The 20,036-nt window shown below is 57.9% G+C and overlaps 1 protein-coding gene across 3 annotated transcripts in view; it reads right to left on the reverse strand.

Annotated features, from left to right (window-relative positions):
• Window positions 1-2,494: 2,494 nt before the first annotated feature.
• Window positions 2,495-20,036, reverse strand: part of CARS1 (cysteinyl-tRNA synthetase 1) — a 58,510-nt gene continuing 40,968 nt past the window's right edge. For all 3 annotated transcript variants that reach the window (XM_079104927.1, XM_079104929.1, XM_079104928.1), the window contains 13 exons: window positions 18,316-18,428; window positions 17,730-17,858; window positions 17,254-17,383; window positions 17,064-17,167; window positions 16,539-16,636; window positions 16,071-16,260; window positions 15,505-15,573; window positions 12,824-12,905; window positions 7,360-7,440; window positions 6,651-6,718; window positions 4,336-4,395; window positions 3,813-3,896; window positions 2,495-3,362 (listed from right to left, as the gene is read on the reverse strand). In XM_079104927.1, the coding sequence (XP_078961053.1) occupies window positions 3,228-3,362; window positions 3,813-3,896; window positions 4,336-4,395; window positions 6,651-6,718; window positions 7,360-7,440; window positions 12,824-12,905; window positions 15,505-15,573; window positions 16,071-16,260; window positions 16,539-16,636; window positions 17,064-17,167; window positions 17,254-17,383; window positions 17,730-17,858; window positions 18,316-18,428 (1,343 nt within the window). In that variant the 3' untranslated portion in view covers window positions 2,495-3,227. The remainder of the gene's footprint in view (window positions 3,363-3,812; window positions 3,897-4,335; window positions 4,396-6,650; window positions 6,719-7,359; window positions 7,441-12,823; window positions 12,906-15,504; window positions 15,574-16,070; window positions 16,261-16,538; window positions 16,637-17,063; window positions 17,168-17,253; window positions 17,384-17,729; window positions 17,859-18,315; window positions 18,429-20,036) is intronic.

Consider the following 20,036-nt stretch of genomic DNA (forward strand, 5'->3'; position numbering starts at 1 on the left):
TGTACCGAGTCACCTGGGCCTGTGGTGGTGCTAGGCCAGCATCACTGTTCGCACCCACAGGGGAGGAAATGAAGTCTCTGCAGCCCCACAGCTAAGTGGCTGCACCACAAACAACCTGGCCTGGGGGTGCTGCCACTGAGAGTGGGGTACACTGTTAAGGCAGGACACTGGAGGCATCTGAGGGCACGAAAGGCCTGTTTCTCCTTCACGTGATCTTTTCTTTTTGTGGTGCTGGGATGGAACCCAGGGCCTTGTGCATGCTGGGCAAGCTACACCCCAGCCCTTCAGCATCTGTGAAGTGGTGTGTGCTCTCTCCCCAGAACCTGTCTGTGGGGAGACACTTTGCTACAGTGTGACTATCTAGCCCCTGCAACTCTCTCCAGGGGTCTCATAACTTCATCAAGACCAGAAAGAGCTTCCTAACCGGTGTCTCCCCTCCTGCCAGTTGGCAACATTGGGTGAACTCCCCTTTAGCTGGGGCCATTTTGTGGCCCTGACAGTGCCAAGGTAGGGGAAGGATGCCTGAGTCAGTCACTCGTGCACAACAGGCTTGCAGAGAGGGCGGCCAAGGGTGCCTGCGTGGACGGCGAGCACCTCTGGCTCTGTTCAGAGGGCAAGCAGAGGCTCCTGGGTGCAGCTCTTGTACCCCCCACTGCCCCACTGCCCCAGATGAGCCGGGAGGAGCGCAAGGGGCCTGCGTGCCCTGAACCCATTCCCCCGAGGCCACACTGCAGGGTCAGGGCATGCCGGCTGAGCGCCAGGCCCCAGGCTGGCAGCGGGTGGCTCTATCACGCCATGGCATGGGCAGAGCTGCCGAGCTGCCACCACCACGACACACCCCTGTCCCACTGAGGCGCCCTCCCACGGCCCTCCGCAGCTGCCCTGCCCCACCGCCTGTCTCCATGGCTAGGCTGAGAACACTGCCTACGTGGAACCACACGGCCCATGACCTGAGGTTGGCTCCCCTCAGCGTGGTTCCCTAGACACAGCTGCTGCGTGCTGCGGGCTCATCCGGAGCCTTCTGCCACGACTCCACCAGTCTTTACAAGTGTCCCTCTTCAGGCACAAAGAGCCCAGGCGCTCCTGGTTCTTCTGAACTGGCGGTTTCTGTAGCAGGTGGGCAGCGTTTGGAGTCCCGCTGGGCCCCGAGTGCTCTCTGCCACCAGGGCTGTTGTCTTGCTTCGCCAGCCTTCCTGTCTACACAGTCAGGAAACGATCTGCTGTTTACACTGTCAGTCAGTTCGTACTGCTTTGTCCAGTTCATATGGAACAGCACAGGGACTTAACCTCCTTGTTTTTTTTAATTTGTATTTTCTCTCTTACATTCAAACCCTGGTTGCTGACATCAGTATTGCTTGCATCGTCTCAGCGTATATAGTTTGGACAACCGCCAATGTTACTAGCAACAGAACGACCACATCATAGTGGGCTGCTCTGCAGCCCAGGCACATCGTCACTGGGGTGTGCAACAGAGGCAGAGCCTCCTCTGCTGGAGCTGACCTCATCTCTGAGGCTGAGCTGATTCATGGTTTCTGGCTGCCATGGTTTGGATCTGAATGTCCCCCAAAGGCCCAGGTATAAAGGTCTGGTCGCCAGCCCATGATGCTGTTGGGGGAGGGGGTCCAACTGGCAGGAAATAGGGTCATGGGGTGAGGCCCTGAAGGGGAGACTGGGATCCCTGTCCCCTCCTCCCTCTGCACCTGACCTCCGCGTGGAGAGCAGCTCTGCTCCACCACATGCTCCCTGCTGTGAAGTTCCGCCTCACCACAGGACCAAACCAACCACAGTGGCAGACAGCACATTTGGAAATAGCCACAGTGGTTTCCTGTTTCCCCCACGTTCTTCCAGAACCTGTCTCTGCTCCTCCCCAGGGATGTGGGTGGGTCTTTGAGATGGCCTCCACTAGGAAGCAAAGTGGCAGTCAGGCCATGGCCTCTGAGGTCAGAACCCTCCAGCTGTTCTCGCTGGACACTGCCACCAAAGTCACCAGGGGAGACCACAGCAATGAGAGGTGCCAGGCAGCCCCAGCGCAGGGCCCATGTGTGACCCTCAGACCAGCTGCCTGACTGCCAGGAGCTACCTGCCGAATCCCAGTCCTCGTTCTCAGTCACCTGGCTCTGGGTGACAGTTATGTAGCAGGAGCTAACTGGGACAGGCTGCTTAGTGCTGTCTTGGGGACGTTAGTCTTTTAAATATAAAACACCAATAAAGTTTAAAGTGGAACTGCAGCACCCAGAATGGTGGGCAATGCTCACAGCCTAGCCTCCTGCTCTGGGCCAAGGCCCGGAATCAGCTGTCTCACACTGCCACGTTTGGCATTTGGCACCTTGTGGGGCCTTCAGGGCAGCTCCCCACACACAGAAGCATAGGGACAGGGGTGCATCTACCAATGGGCACTGCCACACGCCCCAGTGTATGGCCCCTACCAATGCCTGCCCTTGGTCCTGAGAACTGGCCCATGCCAATGCCGGCCCTTGGTCCTAAGAACTGGCCCATGCCAATGCCGGCCCTTGGTCCTAAGAACTGGCCCATGCCAGCTCTCCCAGGCACAGGCAGGTTCTGCTCCTTCTCACACCTCTCCAAGGACAGCTGGGTGCTTCTGAGGGCAGGTGTCACTCTCAGCAGTAGGGAGCACCGTGTGGGTGGCGGGTGGGAGGGCACGCCCCAGGTGTGGGGACTCCTTCTCTTGCCCGCCGGCCCTGCAGACCCTGGGCTGCTGTCAGCCATGGCAGGCCCGGGCAGCTGGCCAAGGGCCCAGCCGCAGCCACTGCTCCAGGAAACCTGCAGCGTGCTATTCATCAGAGCCAGGGCAGACTGAGGGGCCTTTGTCTGGGGCCCAGCGGGATCCGCCAGGCTGAGCCGGTCTTTTTCACTCAAATACCTCCAAATGTACCCACACAGCAGGGATTAGCCGGGCTGCTGGCATGTGGAGAAATTCCTCCGCTGGCTCCACTGACCAAGCGCTTAAGTCACAACCTGCTGACCAAGCGGCCGCGCTGCCGGGTCCAGCAGGAGCTGAGTGGCAGGATAACGGCAGAGAGGGTGGCAGGGCCTCACTGTTCAGAAGGTTTATTGGTAAGGTCTCAGGGCGCTGGCCACGTGCACCTACGTGAACACGATCCTTGGCTCAGGGCCCGAGGACCACTGTAAACAGGACAGGAGCGCGGGCGCTGCCCCTGGGCGGAGGTCCTCAGTCCCTTGGCGCTGGGAAGGCAGCCTGTGCCCCTTCACTGCAGACTTCCATTCTGAACCTTCTGCAGGTACTCCTGGTGCAGCTTCTCCTGGGCCTCGTAGAGCTTCCTCAGCCTCTTGGCAAGCCCCCTGCTCAGCTCCTGGCCCTCAGCGTCGTGCGTGGGCAGGCCCTGCAAGGACAGCACAGTGCTGCAGGCTCCTCCGCTGCCCGCGGGCCCCTCCCTGCCTCCTCCTCTTGCATGGCTTTTGGTCACCACCCAGCAGCACTGGCTTTGGGGCCGAGGTGTGGAGGATGGTGAGCAGAGTCCGGCACCCTAACCCTGTCAGGGCCCACCCTGCTCACAGGTCTGTAGCACGTGCACCCAGACAAGCAGGAAGGCCCGAGGTGGGGGCAGAGTGGCAGGCAGACGGAAGCCCTGCATGCCCGGATTCTGTGTTCAGTCATCCCAGCCTGGCCCAGGCCGCGACTCCCATAGAAGGAGGTGGATGTCGGCAAGGGACGCCCTGGACCTCAGCAGGAGCGGGAGGACCCCAGCCTCCCTTGAAATCTCCACACGGGAAGCCCACGTGCCCATGGCTGAGAACTCTTGTCTCCCAACTCAACGAGAAGGAATTCTTACATTTTCATCAAACTTGGAGTATTTGTCACTTTCTGACAGGAACATCTCACTGGGTGGAATCTTCATCCTGGCCAGCTTTGCCGCCTGGAACACACAGCATGGTCACAGTCAACAAACAGCAAGCAGGGACTTTACACTGTCACCGGGATGCCACTCCCACCTCCAGCCCCTAAAACGCCCCTCAAACCCAGATGGCTGGGAAAGGCATGGGGAGCTGGGGCAGGGGACTGGAAGGGGCCACACTCACGGAGGGGCAGAACGCTGTCAACTGTCCTGACAGCAGCCGGACTGCAAGAACTGCCCCCAGCTGCTGCCGGGAGGCCAGGCATCTTGCCCTCGCTGCTCTCCCTCCCGGGCAGCCTCCCAGGCTCCAGGGCACCATGTGGGGGAGGTAGAGTGGAGTTCCCTGTGGAGGGTCCCCAGGGAGCCTGGCCAAGCCCCAGAGAGGCAGAGAGCCACAGGGCACAGGTCAAAGTGCATTTTCACCCAGGAGAGCCCCCGTCCAACAAATAAACATGCTTACTTCCTGCTCTTGTTTTCTCCTGGCAGCCTCCTCCTTCTTCCTCCTCTTCTCTTCTTCAACCTAGGGGAGCAGTGCAGGGCCAGTGAGGCAGGGTCCTGGTCTCCCCTGCGGTCTCCCAGGGCCTGGCCTAGGGCTGCATGCCTGTCCAGCCCAACTCAGCCCTGGGAGGGGGAGGCGAGCTGAGGTTGGGGGGCTGGGCTTAGGCGGCACACCAGTGCTCACCAGTGGCTGACCCTTGCTCCAGAGACTCTCAGTGGCCCTCTGGGTGCCCAGCTCTGGACATGAGGGCAGGGGCAACAGACAAAACCAAGAGTAAATGCTTTAATAGAAAGAAACTAAGCAGAATGACAAGCCTGGCCTGGAGAGGGGCTCTACCTAGGAGGGACTGGGAACTACCCTGCACAGGTCATGGGCACCTGGGGAGGAGCAAGGACACAAGGCACATGGAGAGAGGCAGGCAGAGGTCAGCGGGTCAAGGACTGGGGGTGCCAAAGAGATGGGACAGGAGGAAGGGAGTGAAATCCAGGATTCCACCCTAACCCAGCAGCACATCCAGGCGGAAGCATGGACAGGGAGGGATGGGGAGGCCTGGCCTGGGTCTGTGGTGGAACCTGCAGGCTGGGTTCAGGTGAGGTGAGGCCAAGGCCATCTTGGAGCTTCTGGTCCAGGCTGCTGTGGGAATGGAGGTGCCTGCCGCCCACAGGAGGGAGGAACAGGTTTGGGGAGTTGAGAACCCTGATATCCTGGGGACATCCTGGGTTTCAGGTGCTTCCTGGCTTCATGGAGCTATCAGGCAGGCAGCCAGGGGCAGGAGCGTGACAGGCAGGCTCTGGGTCAGAGCCGGGGGTTGCGGCAGATGCACAACGGACAGCAGTGAAGCTGTGGGCTGGGCAAGGTCACCAGGGGAGGGCAGGGCTGGTGAAGGACAGGCGGGAAGACGCCAACAGAGTGGAGGGAAGAGGAGGGGCCTCCGGATGTGCCAGGACAGCAGTGTGCTGGGGGGGACGGTGGCCCTGCCTCAGGAGGACCTGGAGGCCAGGACCAGAATCCCTGCTCTCTCAAGGCAGGAAGTGCCTGTGTGCTGGCGGGATGGCTCTGGGAGCGCCTGCTCCATGCCCGCTGTGGTAAGAGCCCTGGCCTGAGACGCGGTCCTGGAGAAGTCAGGAGTTGCAGCCTCAGAGGGAAGAGGCCTATATAAACGCCTCGGCTTCGGGTCACATGTGCGAGCATGAGGATGGGCTGCCAAACTGGCAGGAGCGGCACAGCCAACTTCTGGTCACCTCCAGGTACCTGCCCCTAAGGAGCTCGGGCTTGCTCAGTTGAGGAGGGGAGCCCACCGGGGGAGGAGACCCAGGCTGGGGAGAGCAAGCGTGCAGAAATGGGAAGGGCCTCTGGGTCCACGTGGCGACCTGCAGGCTCCAGCTCCTGCGCACCTTCCTGGTCTCCACCCGGGTCTGTGGGGAGTCTCCCAGGCGGCTCCAGCTGACCCGCCTCGGCAGATGGACAGCTCCTCCCAGGATTCCCAGGCCCCACAAACCCAGCCTGTGCATACTTGAGTCTTGGGCCCTGCCCCTGAGTAGGGCCCTCACAGCTGTGCCAGTTCAGGCCACAGGCTCAACTCCATTCCCAGGCCCTGACCACAGCTCCGTCAAAAGTCCAACCTGTCAACTCTCCTCCCCAAGTCCCTCCTGGAGTCTCCTCTGGGAGCTGCCTGGCCCAAACCTGCTCTAGAGGCTGGTCTCCATGGAGGCTGCCCCCAGAGGCCTCCTGTCTCAGTCATTCCTCCTTCCTGTGTGGCTTGAGAGTCCAGCTGCCTCCACTGCCACCACCTGCCTCCTGGAGGGCACCACACAGGCTGTGCCCAGCAGTTCTGAAGTGTTGTTGGTCCTGTTCTTTCTCCCACTGAGCCATGTCTCTAAACATGGGGCCTCCAGATCATGGGGTCTCGCTGGGGTAGAGGTGTGTTGGGAGGGGCACTGAGGGTCTGCTCGCACTTGCTTCCTCCAGCTGAGGAGACTACTTTTAAGAAGAGGCCCTGCTGCTGGGTTTGGGTAGTCTGGCAGTAACCTACCGGGTTAACTTTTCTTTCTGACATTTATAGGGACAGGGATTTGTTTGACTTTGGTGCTGGGGATGGAACCTGGGGCTTCGTGCATGTTGGCAAGCTCTCTGCCACTGGGTCACACCTCAACCCAGGACTGGCATATTTGAAAATAAAAGCATAAATGTAAATTCTTAAAAGTAAACTATGTAACAACCCAAATGCCATTTTTGTTTTCAACAAAACCAAGCGCGATCGTTCCAACTTTACTAACCCTTTTCTTCTCTTCCCTCTCTCTTAGCAAGGTAGCTCTGTCCACCACTTTCACCACTGTCGGCAGTCCTGAAAAGCAGACGGCTGGTGAGACCTGCGCATGCCCCCGGCTTCCCTGCAGGCCGCCCTGCCGGTCCCCGCGCAGACGCTGGACGACGGCTCACACTGTCAGCAGGCAAGGTGGGTACGAGCTGACACCCACAGCACCTGGGCTTGCCCCCGAGTGTGGGAAGGCATGGAGGCCAGAGGACGAGGGGCAGTGGGCCCCAGCTGAGAACGAACACATCACAAACCGAGACCAGCCTCCCAGGAGACGCCTGCCCTGCTGGGCCGGAACGCCTGTGGCACCTGGGAAGGACATGGAGGTTCCGCTTGGGACTCTTTCTTTCTGGCACTGAGGGTAGAACCTAGGGGTGCTGTACCACTGAGCTACTCCCTAGTCCTTTTTGTTTTTTAAGACAGGGCCTCACTAAGTTGCCAAGGCTGGCCTTGGACTTGTACTCCTCCTGTCTCAGCCTCCTGAATTTCTGGGATTACAGGCGAGTGCCACCGTGCCTGCCTTTTACTTGGGGGTTCCTCAGAAACACATCACACTGTAGGAGCCCTCAGGAACTCCTGCTGTGTCCCTTCCCAGTGCCCTCCCACCAGCCACCCCTCTAGCCCTAGCTCCTTGCTGGATCTCTAGCAAACAGGTTGAGGGGCTCACCCACCTTCGTGATCTTCAAACCGCACCCCAAGTTCTGGCAGGATGTCATCCCGGAGGGCATCGCTGAGCTGTAGAACCTCAGGGACTGTTGGCAGAGAGAAGTGGTTCTGTTAGACACATAGGGAAGCCAAGGTCGCTGGCAACATGTGCCCTCCCCCGTGCCTAGAATGAGCCCCAGCTTGACTCTGTGGGTAGGGGAAGCCCAGAGATCATCAAGCCACCTGTCAGGTGAGCCCGGGATGCTGCTCCTAGAGCCCAGGCTGAGCACAGGCCTAGTAGCCACCTCACACAGTGAGCCTCAGGGACCAGCAAAGGATGGGCACACGCTTGTGCAGAGCTGGCCAGTGGCCAGAGCCTGGCCTGTCTGATGTCTGCTGGGTGGAGTCTGGGGATGCTGAGGGGAGCACAGTCGCCCAGTGCCCAGTGCCAGTGCAGCAGGCAGGTCCGGGCCAAGCCTGCTTTCCCATGCAGGTTCCTACTGCATAACTACAAGTCTCTGAAGGCACCCAGCACCCCTGGTCACAGCTGGAGAAGTCTGGGAACTCCTGGCCACCAACTTCCTGGTTCAGGATCCTGGGAGAGGGACCATGTTCTGTAGTTCAGGCCTGGGGCTGCTGCCACGCCTGCTCAGGACCTGTACCCTGTACCCCTCAAGTCTTGAAAGGGCTCTGTGCTACCCTCATGGGCCTTAGTGCTGGAGTGGGTTCAGGCCGATATTTGTAAATGCCCTGAGAGAGCCAGGATGTAGCTGGGTGGACATGCCCAGGACAGAGGCTAGGCAGACCCAGAGCTACTTTATCCAGCAACACAGTCCAGCCTGACCACTGGGTTGTGCTGGGGTGAAAGGCAGGAGGGAACCCAAAGAGCAGAAGGCAGGAGGGAGCCAGGAGGACAACCCGTCGGCTTTGAAGCGCCTCTTCCATGAAGGACACAGCATAGCAGATGGAGGGGGTGCGGACCCAGGACTGTGTGGACAGTCCCTGCAGGTTTGGACATTCCCAGTCTCTAAACTGGTTTCTCAAGGGCAAAATCGACACCAGCTAACTCACCCTTCCTGGTGCCTGGTCAGAGAGTACTGGGCAGGCTGAAGCTCTGGGATGGGGGCTTGGGTCCTTAGAGGAGAGCATAGTGGGGCCACTCGGGCCCACTCCAGGTCTGGTCAGTGGCCAACCCTATCTGCATTTAGAAAGCAAGAGTCCCCAAGGACTTGACTTCAGACAGTTTAGGCCGCAACCAGCTTAGCCTTTCCTCAAGGAATGCAGCCGGGCCTGCTAGGGAGCCAGTCCCTTTGTGGTTAGCACACCAAGGCACAGCCAGGAATGGGGAGCAAGATGGCATGGGTCAGGCAGGCAGCCAACACCAGTGCCACCTGCACAGACAGTACCACCCAGCTCGCGGGATCTCGTCACACTAGAGAAGGAATTCCACTTGGAAATAGGAACCTCTGCAGTACACCAGTCCATGCCCAGCACTACAGACCAGTCCTTCATTTCACAGTGGAAACGGCCTCAGCTGGCCCCAGTGGCTATGGCCTTCCCTGCCTCAGTCCTGACCCATGCCTGCCGCTCCAGCCCATGCCAAGTACCACTGGGGAAACACAGGGTGTGACAGGGACATGGGATGGCAGCCCGCCCTCACCCCCAGGCCAGGACCCTGCCATCTGTGATGGGATCCCTAGAGCAGGCAGTGAGGCCTCCCCACTCCCAACCACGCACTCCCTCCCAGCAGTCCACCTGTGCCCTGTGCCTGGCCTCTGGAGAGCGGAGGAGCAGGGCCTGCCACCCATGTTATGCGTGGGGGCAGGTGGGTGGAGTGGGAAGCTGCTCAAAGGGAGGACTTGCCTTGGAGAGACGGTGACATTTGAAACCAGAGGCAGTGGTTGTGTGACACTGCCCGTTTTTCAAATGCCACTGCACTGTCCACTTTAAATGGGTTAATCCTCTCACACGCTTTCCACCTCAATAGACTACACGCTGCCCAAGCCATGGTCCGTGGGTGGGTGCATCCAGGAGAGCGCCAGCTCTGTCACCCACAAGTCGGGGGTAGAAGACCAGACTTCTGGAATTCCCTGCTGCTGCCTAAGTGTAGCCTGAGCTGGGGATGGTGGCACACCTATAACACCAGCACTTTGGAGGCTGAGGCAGGAGCATTGCAGGTTCAAGGCCAACCTGGGCAATTTAGCGAGATCCTCCTCAAAATAAAATAAATAAAAAGGGGTGTGACGTGGCTCAGTGGTAGGGTGCCCCTGGGTTCACTCCCCAGGACCCAAAACAAGAACAAAAACAGAAAGAAACCAAACAGCTCTGGCTAAGTGTAGGTGTGAAACCAGTTGCTACGTCTGAGACTAGGAATGCAGACCTAGAGGAGGACCAAGGCGCGAGTGAGACTCCTCCTCGGCAAAAGCTGCCTGTGCAGGGGGTGTCCCCAGGGCAGGGGACACAGGCACGCTGTACCAGCAGGCAGAGTTCTCTCTGGCAGAAGGGCACCAGCAAAGGAACATGGCCTTCCCTGGACGTGGTCCCCACATAGGGCACCCCCTAGGGACACCTGTGCCACCGTGAGGGCTCATGGTCCTGTTGACTGCAGAGGCCCTGAGTTCATCCTGCTCCTGAAGGACAGGGTCCACCATAGCTGTCTCAGTCAGCAACTTTTCAGAAGTGTCCTGCTCAAGGGGATGGGGTCACTCTCAGCACCCTGAATGGCAACTGTTCCTCTCCCATTGGGCGGGGAGCATCCTGAACCCCTTGGCAGGTGCTACGTGTTGCCCCAGGAGCATGTGCCCACAGAGACCCAGGGCACCCACCAGAGCTGGCTTCTGTCCATGGAGACGGGGACAGGGATGGAAAGCAGATGATGTCACGAAGAACTTACTGAACACAACTGGCTAGGGAGAAGCAGCGAAAGGCAAAGGCGGTCCACCCACAGGGAACAGATAAAGGCAGGGAAGCCCCATGTGGAACGTCATAGCCTGCTACAACGTGGAGGCCTTGAAGACGTCATGCTCAGCGAGGAAGACTGGCACAGAAGGACACACTGCACTCCACTTGGATGAGGTCCTCGAGCACTCAAATTCAGACAAAGTAGGATGAGGGCAGAGGTGGGGGGCAGGAGCCAGTGTTCACAGGGCAGAGTCCAGGCTGGGGAGGAGGAGGTGGCTGCACAGCGCGTGGACATGCCTAGCACCTGGCTACGCACTAGCACGGCACGAGGGTAACTTCCTCGGTGAATATTAAAGAGGTGGTAGGGAATGACCATGGTGACAGGGGCTTGCCCCGCCCTGCAGTCCCTGCCCCAGCCTCCCCTGCTTGCTGCCTCCTGGCCTGGCCCGGCCCGGGCAGACACTGACTGATGGCCCACTCTGGAGCTTGTTGCCCACTCTCTCCTTCTGGGCCTGTTCACAGGGACTGGAACCAAGAATCAGGCTTGCTGCTGCCAGTGTCTGGCCAGAGCCATATCTAGCACGTGCCTCCAGCACCTGGGACTGCCCTGGAGAGCCCTGGAGTCTCTGGCCCAGGTAAACCGACGTCAAGCCCACCTGAGCTTTGGGGCGGAGAAGCACTGCACGGGGGGTACAGCATGGTGATCCCGCACCTTGGAACAGCCCACATCTCTCATTGTCCATTCTCACCAAGCAACCAACAAAATAAAGCAAAAATCAGCAAACAAGCCACTCCTGAGGCCAGGCTGCTATGGCTGCTGCCTAGCCAGGCTTCCTTTGGAGCCCATCTGGCTGGCCTGCCTGCCTAAGGTCCTACCGGGGTGGGGCATGCCCAGGAAGCCGTGCCACATGCATGCTACCTGTGTGACCTTGGGGACTGAAGCCTGGGCCCCAGCCTCTAACGTCCTGACAGGCAGTCAGAAATGCCCTGGCTGCCTCCAAGCACATCATCCCAAGACCAGGACCCCAGAGACACCAACGGGGTCTGCTGCTGACCTGGAAGGGCTCTGTGCAGGTCTGCAGTAGGTCATCCGGTGCTTTTCAGTTTGGTGCAAGAGCTTTAACTCACCAAGAGGCACCAGGGTTAGACAGCAAGCACCAAGCGCTTATTGCAGCCTGCTCACTGGCTGCAGGTCTGGCGAGGCCCCTCCATGGGCAGGAGAGGCACCTTGGATCAGGTCACCCAGCCCACTTCCTTGGGCAGTGTCCTGCACTTCACCTGGCCCAAGGAGCTCCAGGCTGAGAATCTGAGCAGGCTTTAGTTGTCCTTCCTCTCGCTCTGCTCTCCAGCCCAGGTCAGGCCCTGGGCCAGGCCTCTCGTCCTCTTAGATGCGGCCTCTCCATTTGCTGGTAGATGGATGGAACTGGAGACTGTCATGCTAAGTGATTCAGCCAATCCCCCAAATGCAAAGGTCAAATAGTATCTCTGATATGTGGATGCTAACACAATGTGTGTGTGTATGTGGGGGGGGAACAGAAGTTCATTGGACTAGACAAAGGGAAATGAAGCGAAGGGTGTGTGGATGGGACAGGAAAGACAGTAAATGACCTGGACATCACTTTCCTATGTTCATACACGAATACACAACCAGTGAATCTCCACAACACGTACAACCACAGGAATGGGAAGTTACACTCCATGTATGTACAATATGCCAAAATGCACTCTGTCATGCACATCTAAGACAAAGGACAAAAAAGGGGGGCCTCTCCCTGAGGTTCCCCTGGGGGCCCTGCCACTCCACCATCAGTCACTTGGCCTGACACTGTCCCGCAGTGACATCATGATGGACTCTGCACAGTGGAGGCCGACGATTCAGACACCTCACACCGACCTGCTGTGGCTGGCAAGAGCACAGTCTAACTCCTCCAGATCCTGCTGTCCTTTTCTGTAAAACTGTGAGGTCAGATGGGACAGTGTGGGGAAAGCAGCTGCCTAGGGCCCACCCAGTATCCTAATGGGTGTTAGCAGTGCTGCCACAGACTCGAGGACCTTCAGCATGAGAAGCTGGAGGACTACTGGACACCACTATTGCCAGGTTTAACGATTTTTAAGAACCGGCCAAAAAACCAAAACGTAGATATTCAGCACTTTCCAAATCTCAAATAACACACACCTCAATGTCAAAGGATGAACCACAGACAGAAAGCCCTCCTGGGGGACCCCCAATCTCAAGGCATTCAGCTGCCAGCCCTGGGCGGAACAGTGACTCTGGGCACGCCTGGCCCAGCAGAAGGCTCCTGGAGCTCGCCTGCCCAGGCACCAGGAGCAGAACCCAGCCCTCAGGTGGCCCTGCAGGTAGACCACAGCAGTCCTCGCCGCCTTTAGTTGAGAGCGGCTCTCAGCCAGGGCGGTTCTCCAGGCTCCACACCTTCATGCTGTCCCTGGGGGCCAGCCGGGGACACTGTACACCCGCTGCATGGGTGGCCCGCACAGGATGAGGCAGCAGGGTTGGCAATGCTGCAGGGAGCAGTCGCGGCACTTGCCCGGCAAAGAAGAGCTGCTCCCGCTCCCGAACATCAGCCTCACCTTTCTTCTCCCGGGCGATCTTCCGCACGCCTTCTCTGAATTCCGACAACACCTGAAGGTAGGGCATGACAGTGGCCTCGAGCTGTGAAAGAAGGGCTTGGTTCAGACAGCAGCTCGCCCTGCATTTGTGAGCGAACGCTTGGTAGGTGTGCAACTTAGCAAATGAGCTGAAGGCAGGGACAGCCTGGGCAGTGAGCGCTGCTGTGCCGTGTCCCCTTCTCCCTAACATGGGGTCTGCTCTAGGTGTGCAGGTGACCAGCACTTGTGAGCACCCAGCACAGGTGACATGGGCCAGAGGGCACCAAGCGTCCTTTCCTCTCCTGGCCAGAGGTGCTCAGCAGCTGCTCTATTCGGTGCTGACGGCATGCTGACGGCAGGCCAGACGCAGAGCAACGAGGACCTTCCTTATGTTCCAAGTGGTCTGGGCTGTGCATGAGTCACATGCGTGCCTGCTTCAAGCTGACCACCTCCACCAAGGTGTTCACGCGCTCTAACACCTGCACGAGCATTAACCACCACAGGAGAGCCGAGGGCGAGGCCGGAGGGAGGACCGTGCCAGACAAGGTGAAACAGTGCACAAGTCCAAGCTCCAGCCACTTCTTCACATGCCTTCCTCCTGTCTGTTCAGTAGGATCAAAGCTCAAGGGGCTTCTTTTTTTTTTTTTTTTTGCGGTACTGGGGATCGAACTCAGGGCCTTGTGCTTACGAGGCAAGCACTCTATCAGCTGAGCTATCTCCCCAGCCCTCAAGGGGCTTCTGAGCAAGGTCTCTGCCTCTAGGTTACATGGTAGCTCAAGAACCAAGACACAACATAGCGAGTACATCAGCTGGCTGGGCCTGTGAGCCACCAGTCTGAGCTGAATGTCCTGGGCCTAGTCTCGCCTCTGGACAGAGGCTGCCTCCCCACGGTTGAGACTCTGGATTTCCAGGTGGTTTGGGGCCTTTATCTCTATTCATGCTCTGAAAACAGCACAGCTTTGGGCCAGCAGGGTGCCCAGGGGGCTCTTGGATGGCTGTAGGGCCTGTCTCATGGAGGCCTGGGACTGGCGAGTCCCCAGTGGTTTGACTAACCATAGTGGGGTTCATGGCCAATACCAAGGAGGTGGAGACCAGGCACTACCTCTTCAGCCTCTACAGCACTTGGGACTTTTAAGTCAACTGGTACACTTGACTTAGAAGTGAGCTGTGGGCTGCAGGATGCTTGGCCTGGCAGGCGTGTCCTATTGGCTCATTTCCTCATGGTGGGCTATCTCCAAGGAGCTGACTTCAAAGGGGCCAATGAGGACATGTGAAGGATGCCCAGAGCAGCATGTGAAAGAATTCCCATGGCCACAGTGGAGTTAAAGATCAAACACTGGTGTAGGTTCAAAGGCAGACTGACAGCCTAGGAGCTGTCTTTTGCCTATTTCAAAGAAAATAAATATCCTGGTATCATTTGCACATGAAAACAAAGCAGATTTTCTTTCTAAAAAGCAGCTCTGCAGCTCCAGGAGCATCTCCCTTCCTGGAAGTGACTCCTGGAAGCCCTGAGCTCCATCCGCAGGGGGTCTGTCCTCACTGCTTATCTTTAGGAGACAGATTTTAAAAAGGTTTTCCCTTTTTACTTTGTACTGAGCTCCTGGATTCATTAGAACAGCAGCAGTTACTCTTAAATGTATATATATGTATTCTTGCCTCGTAATTAAGGAGCACTCTCCAGCGGGGGAGAGTACAAGGACATCTGAAATGGTAGCCCTTATGGAGCACAGGAATCTAACACCTGTGCGGGCTCATACGTGACTGCAAATGGAGAAGCCAACTGCAGACAAGCAGAGTGCATCCAGGATGGGTTTGTTTGCATGTTCAGACCTGGCACATAGACGGCTCTGCAGGATGACTTCCTCCTGCTCCCATAGTGGGGGCTGGCACTGTGCACAAACCCTGAGCACAGTATCATAGCTGCAGTTGGTCTGGTCTTGGTTTCTGCCCAGCCCCGTGAGGCAGAGGAGATGGTGGAGCAATCTCCAGTCAACGTAAGTTCTGTGCCGTACATGTGGCCTTTAGTGAAGCCACGTTGGTCCTCAAGTCCTCAGGCTGCACATTCAAGGGTGCAACCAACCAGGTATGGCAATGGTCAGGGACATGAGTGTGTCCACCCTGAACATGCAGGCCTTTCTCCCATCATCTCTTACACCACGTATTGCCACCATAAAGGGAGCATTTACACTGCATTAGGCCTCAAAGACCCCCGAGCAATGACAGGCAGTGTGGGAGGACCCATGACTTATGCACGAACGAGAACTACCAGTGTCAGGGCCTCAGCACCCATGGGTTCTGGTGTTCTCCGGGGTCCTGGTGACCAACTCCTGTGGATACCAGGGTGACGGGATGTGTGACATGGCATGGGCAATCAAGGACCCATTCAGTCAAGTGTGCCAGGTTGGAGCTCATGACAGCAGAGCAGCAAAAGCATCGCTAACAGCCAGCTGCCAAGGCCACCCTTCCACACACTATGGGGCAGCTGCGAAGTCACATGTGAAATAGGACTGGAAGGGTTGGTGGGGAAGGGACCTGTGCCTGTCTCAGTACACCCTAAGGGCTGCCAGGTGGGTGAGACTCCTGGCGCCTTCCAGAGGAACCAGCAGTGGGGAGGGGTGGATGGCCTGAGGCAGGGACCTGTGGGCCAGGAATGCACTACTTACATTTAAGTTGTTCTTAGGCCCTCCGACTGGGAAACCCAGGGAGCTTTCCTCTTCTATGGCCCCAAAGATCTAGAGAAGAAAGAGATGGCACATGACCTGCATGCAGGATGAAGAGGTGAGATGTCTTATGCAGCCAGTGGCCCACGCGTGTTCTGATGTGTGCAGCCCTCTCTGGTGGGGCTCCATGGCCAGGGAAGGTGGACGAGCAGGTCCCAGAGCTCAGAACCCATGCCGGGTTGTCATCCAGGTGGAGCCCTGGCTTGGCCGACCACTCCTGCCTCCCCGAGGGCCCACTGGCCTTGGCGGCACTGCCCCAGAAGTGGCTCTGCACAAGATGAGCTCAGAGTCGAGGTCTGGAACATGGTTTCACTTCCCCAACCCCAGTGTGGGAGCAGAGAGCATGGAGGTAGGGAGGCCCAGTGCTGCAGCCGCGATCCCTGGTGTGTGGATGCCAGGAGGTGTCTTGGCCTCGAGGGTTTGTGTGGCAGAGGCCTGTTTCCACACATGGGGCCTGTCACCGGGGCCCACGCGGGCACAGAGCTTGTGCTTCGGGGGACCTGGCGCACCTTCAGCATGTGGGTGAGGTACACAGCGATACTCTCCAGCAAAGCCCGGTTGGGCCTCCGCCTTGTAGCCTTTCGGGCCGCCATATAGAGGTTGCACTGACTGACCAGGGCCCGCATCTCTTCCATGACGGTGCGGGTATCAACATTGTCACAGAGGGCTTCGTGAACCGCCCTTCTCTTGTCATAAAAGCTAAGCATGAAAGAAAAGGAACACTGTCAGACACCATCTACAACTCTCCAAAATGTCCCACAAGCAGAGCAGGCCCATCAGATGCTGCATGTTCTGTGGAACATCTTGTCTCCCGGGCCTGTCGTGGTGGGCAACAGGGCCCAGCTTCTCTCAACCACCTGGACAGGCCACGGTGGGCGACAGCCTGCCCCCTCTCGGCCACCTGGATGGGACGCAGGGTGTCACCCTGGGCTGAACAGAACAAGCACATGCCCACAGAAGAAAAGGCTCCACCTTACTTCTTATTGAGTTCTGCTTCTTCATCTTCCCACTTTTCAAACTGGCCGGTGATGTCAACAGGAGCTCGAAGGATATCTTTCACATTTAAGAAAAACTCCTGAAATTAGGAAAGTCAGTTTAGTTGCATTCAGGCAACTTTCCCATTTAGACATTTCTGATGAATTGTCCCGAGGGGATTTTACTTCAGGCAAAACCCGCATTTACCCTGGGCCCAAAAGAGAGCGCGAGCATGATCTCTGGGTCAGCAGCATGCTCTTTTTGAGCCTGTGAGATGCTTGCTTTATAGGAGCCCAGGTCAGAAAGAGCCATCCTGCATGAACAGGAGGGACACAGCCTTCTCAAACCCTGCCAGACTGCTAGATCTTTTGGGGAAGTGTGTCCTCGTCCCATGGCCCTGAGTTGCCTTCACCTGTGCTGTGCCCTGGCCTGCCAGGGCAGGAAGGAGCTGTTGCTCACATGGACCACAGGCACCTGTGGAGGTGGTGGTGGCCACTTCCTACCCCCAGCAAGAGCTGGGGACTCACGTTCATGAACTTCTCATACTGCAGCGCCGACTCCATGGTATTGCTGGAATAATCCAGCGTGTCCTTCCAGGAGTGCATGAGGAAGGCCAGCCGCAACTGCCGTGCTGGGGAGCGAAAGCACAGGGTGTCCTCAGGCCCAGTGGCCACCTGACCATGCCTCCGAGCGAGGGTGCACGTGCTGAAGACTTACCCGAGTGCTTCTTCAAGGCGTCCTTGATGGTGACGAAGTTCTTTAGAGACTTCGACATCTTGCAGCCTGCGATCGTCAGGTGGCCTGTGTGGAGGAAGTACCTGACCCAGCAGTCGTTTTCAAAGTAGGCCTGTGTGGGAAGACGGGAAGGATGCTTGCTGGCATCCCAGGGCCTCAACTGCCAGGGGAGCTGGACACTGGGCGCACTGTTGCCCCACTGTGTGCGCCCTCCACTGAACAAGTGCTGCCTTTCCTAGGTGGGCAACTGAGGTTCAGAGGGACCATGCTGGGTCACCAGCCAACAGGTAACAGGACTGGTTTGAATCTGAACTTGTCTGTCAGAAAGGCCAGGCTGTCAGTGTGGGAAATCAGGCTTGTGATCAGGTCAAATGCCTTGCAAGCCCCAGTGCGAAAGTCAAGTCCCTCTAGAGAGGCCCTTCCTGAGGCCCGCTGGTGGCTTCTCCAGCTTTGCTCACCTCTGACTGCGCCAGCTCGTTGTCGTGGTGGGGGAACCGGAGGTCAAACCCTCCTCCGTGAATGTCCATCGAGGCTCCCAGAAGCGTGCCTGCCATGGCGGAGCACTCGATGTGCCATCCGGGACGACCCTGGGGACGTCAACAGCTCGATTTGCCTGCGTAGGCCTTTTCTGATCCGATATGACAACCCTTAAGCCTCTGAATCTCGCCAGGACATGTGTTGAATTAGACACACACAAAAACACGAAGAGGTACCTCCTTCTGGACAGTTCAAGAGCCATCTCAAGGCTCAGCAGAAGCCTGGGACCCACTTCAGAATCCCCCAGCACTCCAAGTGGCAGATGACCACTCCCCTTCCCACAGCACTGCAGGCAGGACTGCCGTCACAGGCCACCTTGCCCTCTGGAGCTAGCCACATTCAGATGGAGTCCACAGGGCATCGGAACCCAGGGGCCGCCTGGGTGCTGGTATCTGACCCCCATCAGAGTTGCCCTGCAGGGGACCAGGGCTGTGGCTGATGCCTGCCGCCCACTGCAATGCCTCTTCCTGCCACCTCCAGCCCCGTTCCCAGCCCAGCCCTGCTCACCTTCCCCCAGGGGCATGGCCAGGACGGCTCTCCTGGCTTGGAGGCCTTCCACAGGGCGAAGTCATTGGGAGAACGTTTCTCACTCAGGCGGTCTGCCGAGATGCTCAGGTCGCCTGCAGGCGAGGGGGAGGTGGGGCAGGGTGATTCACTCAGCACCTCCCTCCACAGCTGCTCTGCTGCCCACAGCCTGCCCTTCTCACTAGCTTGCTCTAGTGCGCCCTCAAGGCTGCTGTGACAGGTACTGGTGCTGACGAGCTGGATTTGGGAAATGCAGCTGTGAGCTCCAAACACTTGCTCACATGCCAGGTCAAGCCAATCCCTGGGGCTGCAGAGGTGCCCTTGAGTCTAAGATGCTCACCTCATCCTACCTCCTAGCAGCCCTGGCTCTCCACACCTCTAGGTCAGGTCACGGTGCTCTGGGCTGAAAGTGACCTGGTGTGCAGCTCACTGGGGCAGAGCTTGGGGACTCAGGTACATGCAGGTGGGATCACTAGGTCAATGGACTGCACAGCTGTCAGCCTGTGGGTTCTGGGAGGCACAAGGCACAGCTGAGCTGCTGTCCTCCTTCCTGGACTCACAAGGGACATGAGGGGAAGAAGCTAAGGAGCAGCCAGGAAGGCCATGAGCCAAGGGCCAACAGTCCTTGGGGTCTTGCAGGAGGGCAGGCGGTGTTCTGCAGGGTGCTGCCTCAGCCATGGGGTACCTCTCCATGTACCTGAGGGCAGGACAGATGGCAGCGCCGTGGACGAGGGGTCCACAGGCCAGACCAGCCTCCACACTAAGGGCCACCCTGGCCTGGTAAGAGGCAGAGTAAAGGCCTCTGCTCCAGGCACAAGGGCACCAGGACCCAGTCTGGCCCTCAAGTGTCTGGGGGGTCACTGCATCCTTCCCTAGTGACACTGTCCCCTGTGGGAAGCCCTGGAGCAGGAAGCACAGACTCCATCCCAGGGCCCTGACCAGGTGGCAAGTGCAGCTCTACCTTTCTGGGAGCTGTGGAGGTGCCAGTCCTGAGCTTCCCAGAAGACAAAGGAGGGGCAGCCAAGTCAAGGATGTCCCAAGCCAGAGCCTCAGGACCAGGGACATGGAGGACGATGGCCAACAGCTTTCAACCCAGGAACCATCACAGTCAGTGTTTGGGTGTGTCGACGGGCTGAAACATCTCCAAGCCCAGCAGACACTGCAGGATGGACTCCAGCTGGTCTCATGTCTATCTCTTGCTGTTCTGCCACCAGCAGTACCCGGAACCACAGCTGGATGTAGCTCCACGACCCCCTCTTTTATATAGGTTTTTAATTAGAGGTCACCTCAAACACTCATTCGTGAATGTCTGCGTCAAATGACTTACTTTAACAGATACATTTTGAAAAATATTACAAAAAAAAAAAAAAAATCATGTCTCTCATAGTCCAAGCCCCTGACGGTCATTATTTGGCAAAGCTCATAATTTGCTTCAGACTTTAAGAGAAATAAGTCACACAATTCCTCTGTCCTGTGTCTCAGCTCCTGTCTCTGACCCCGCAGGCTCTCGGAGTTCTCTGCAGGGACGGCCTGTCATGTGGCCAGCCTCTGGCAACCTGGCTTTCCCACGTTCGTGTGTCACCACGGTGCTGAGGGTGGAACCAGGGCCTCACACGTGCTGGGCAAGCCTTGTACCTCTGAGTCACATTCCCAGTTCTTTTTACCTTATTTGAGACAGAGTCTCACTATGTTGCCCAGGATGG

This window comes from Sciurus vulgaris (assembly GCF_902686455.1).
Source record: "Sciurus vulgaris genome assembly, chromosome: 11".
Classification (NCBI taxonomy): Eukaryota; Metazoa; Chordata; class Mammalia; order Rodentia; family Sciuridae; genus Sciurus; species Sciurus vulgaris.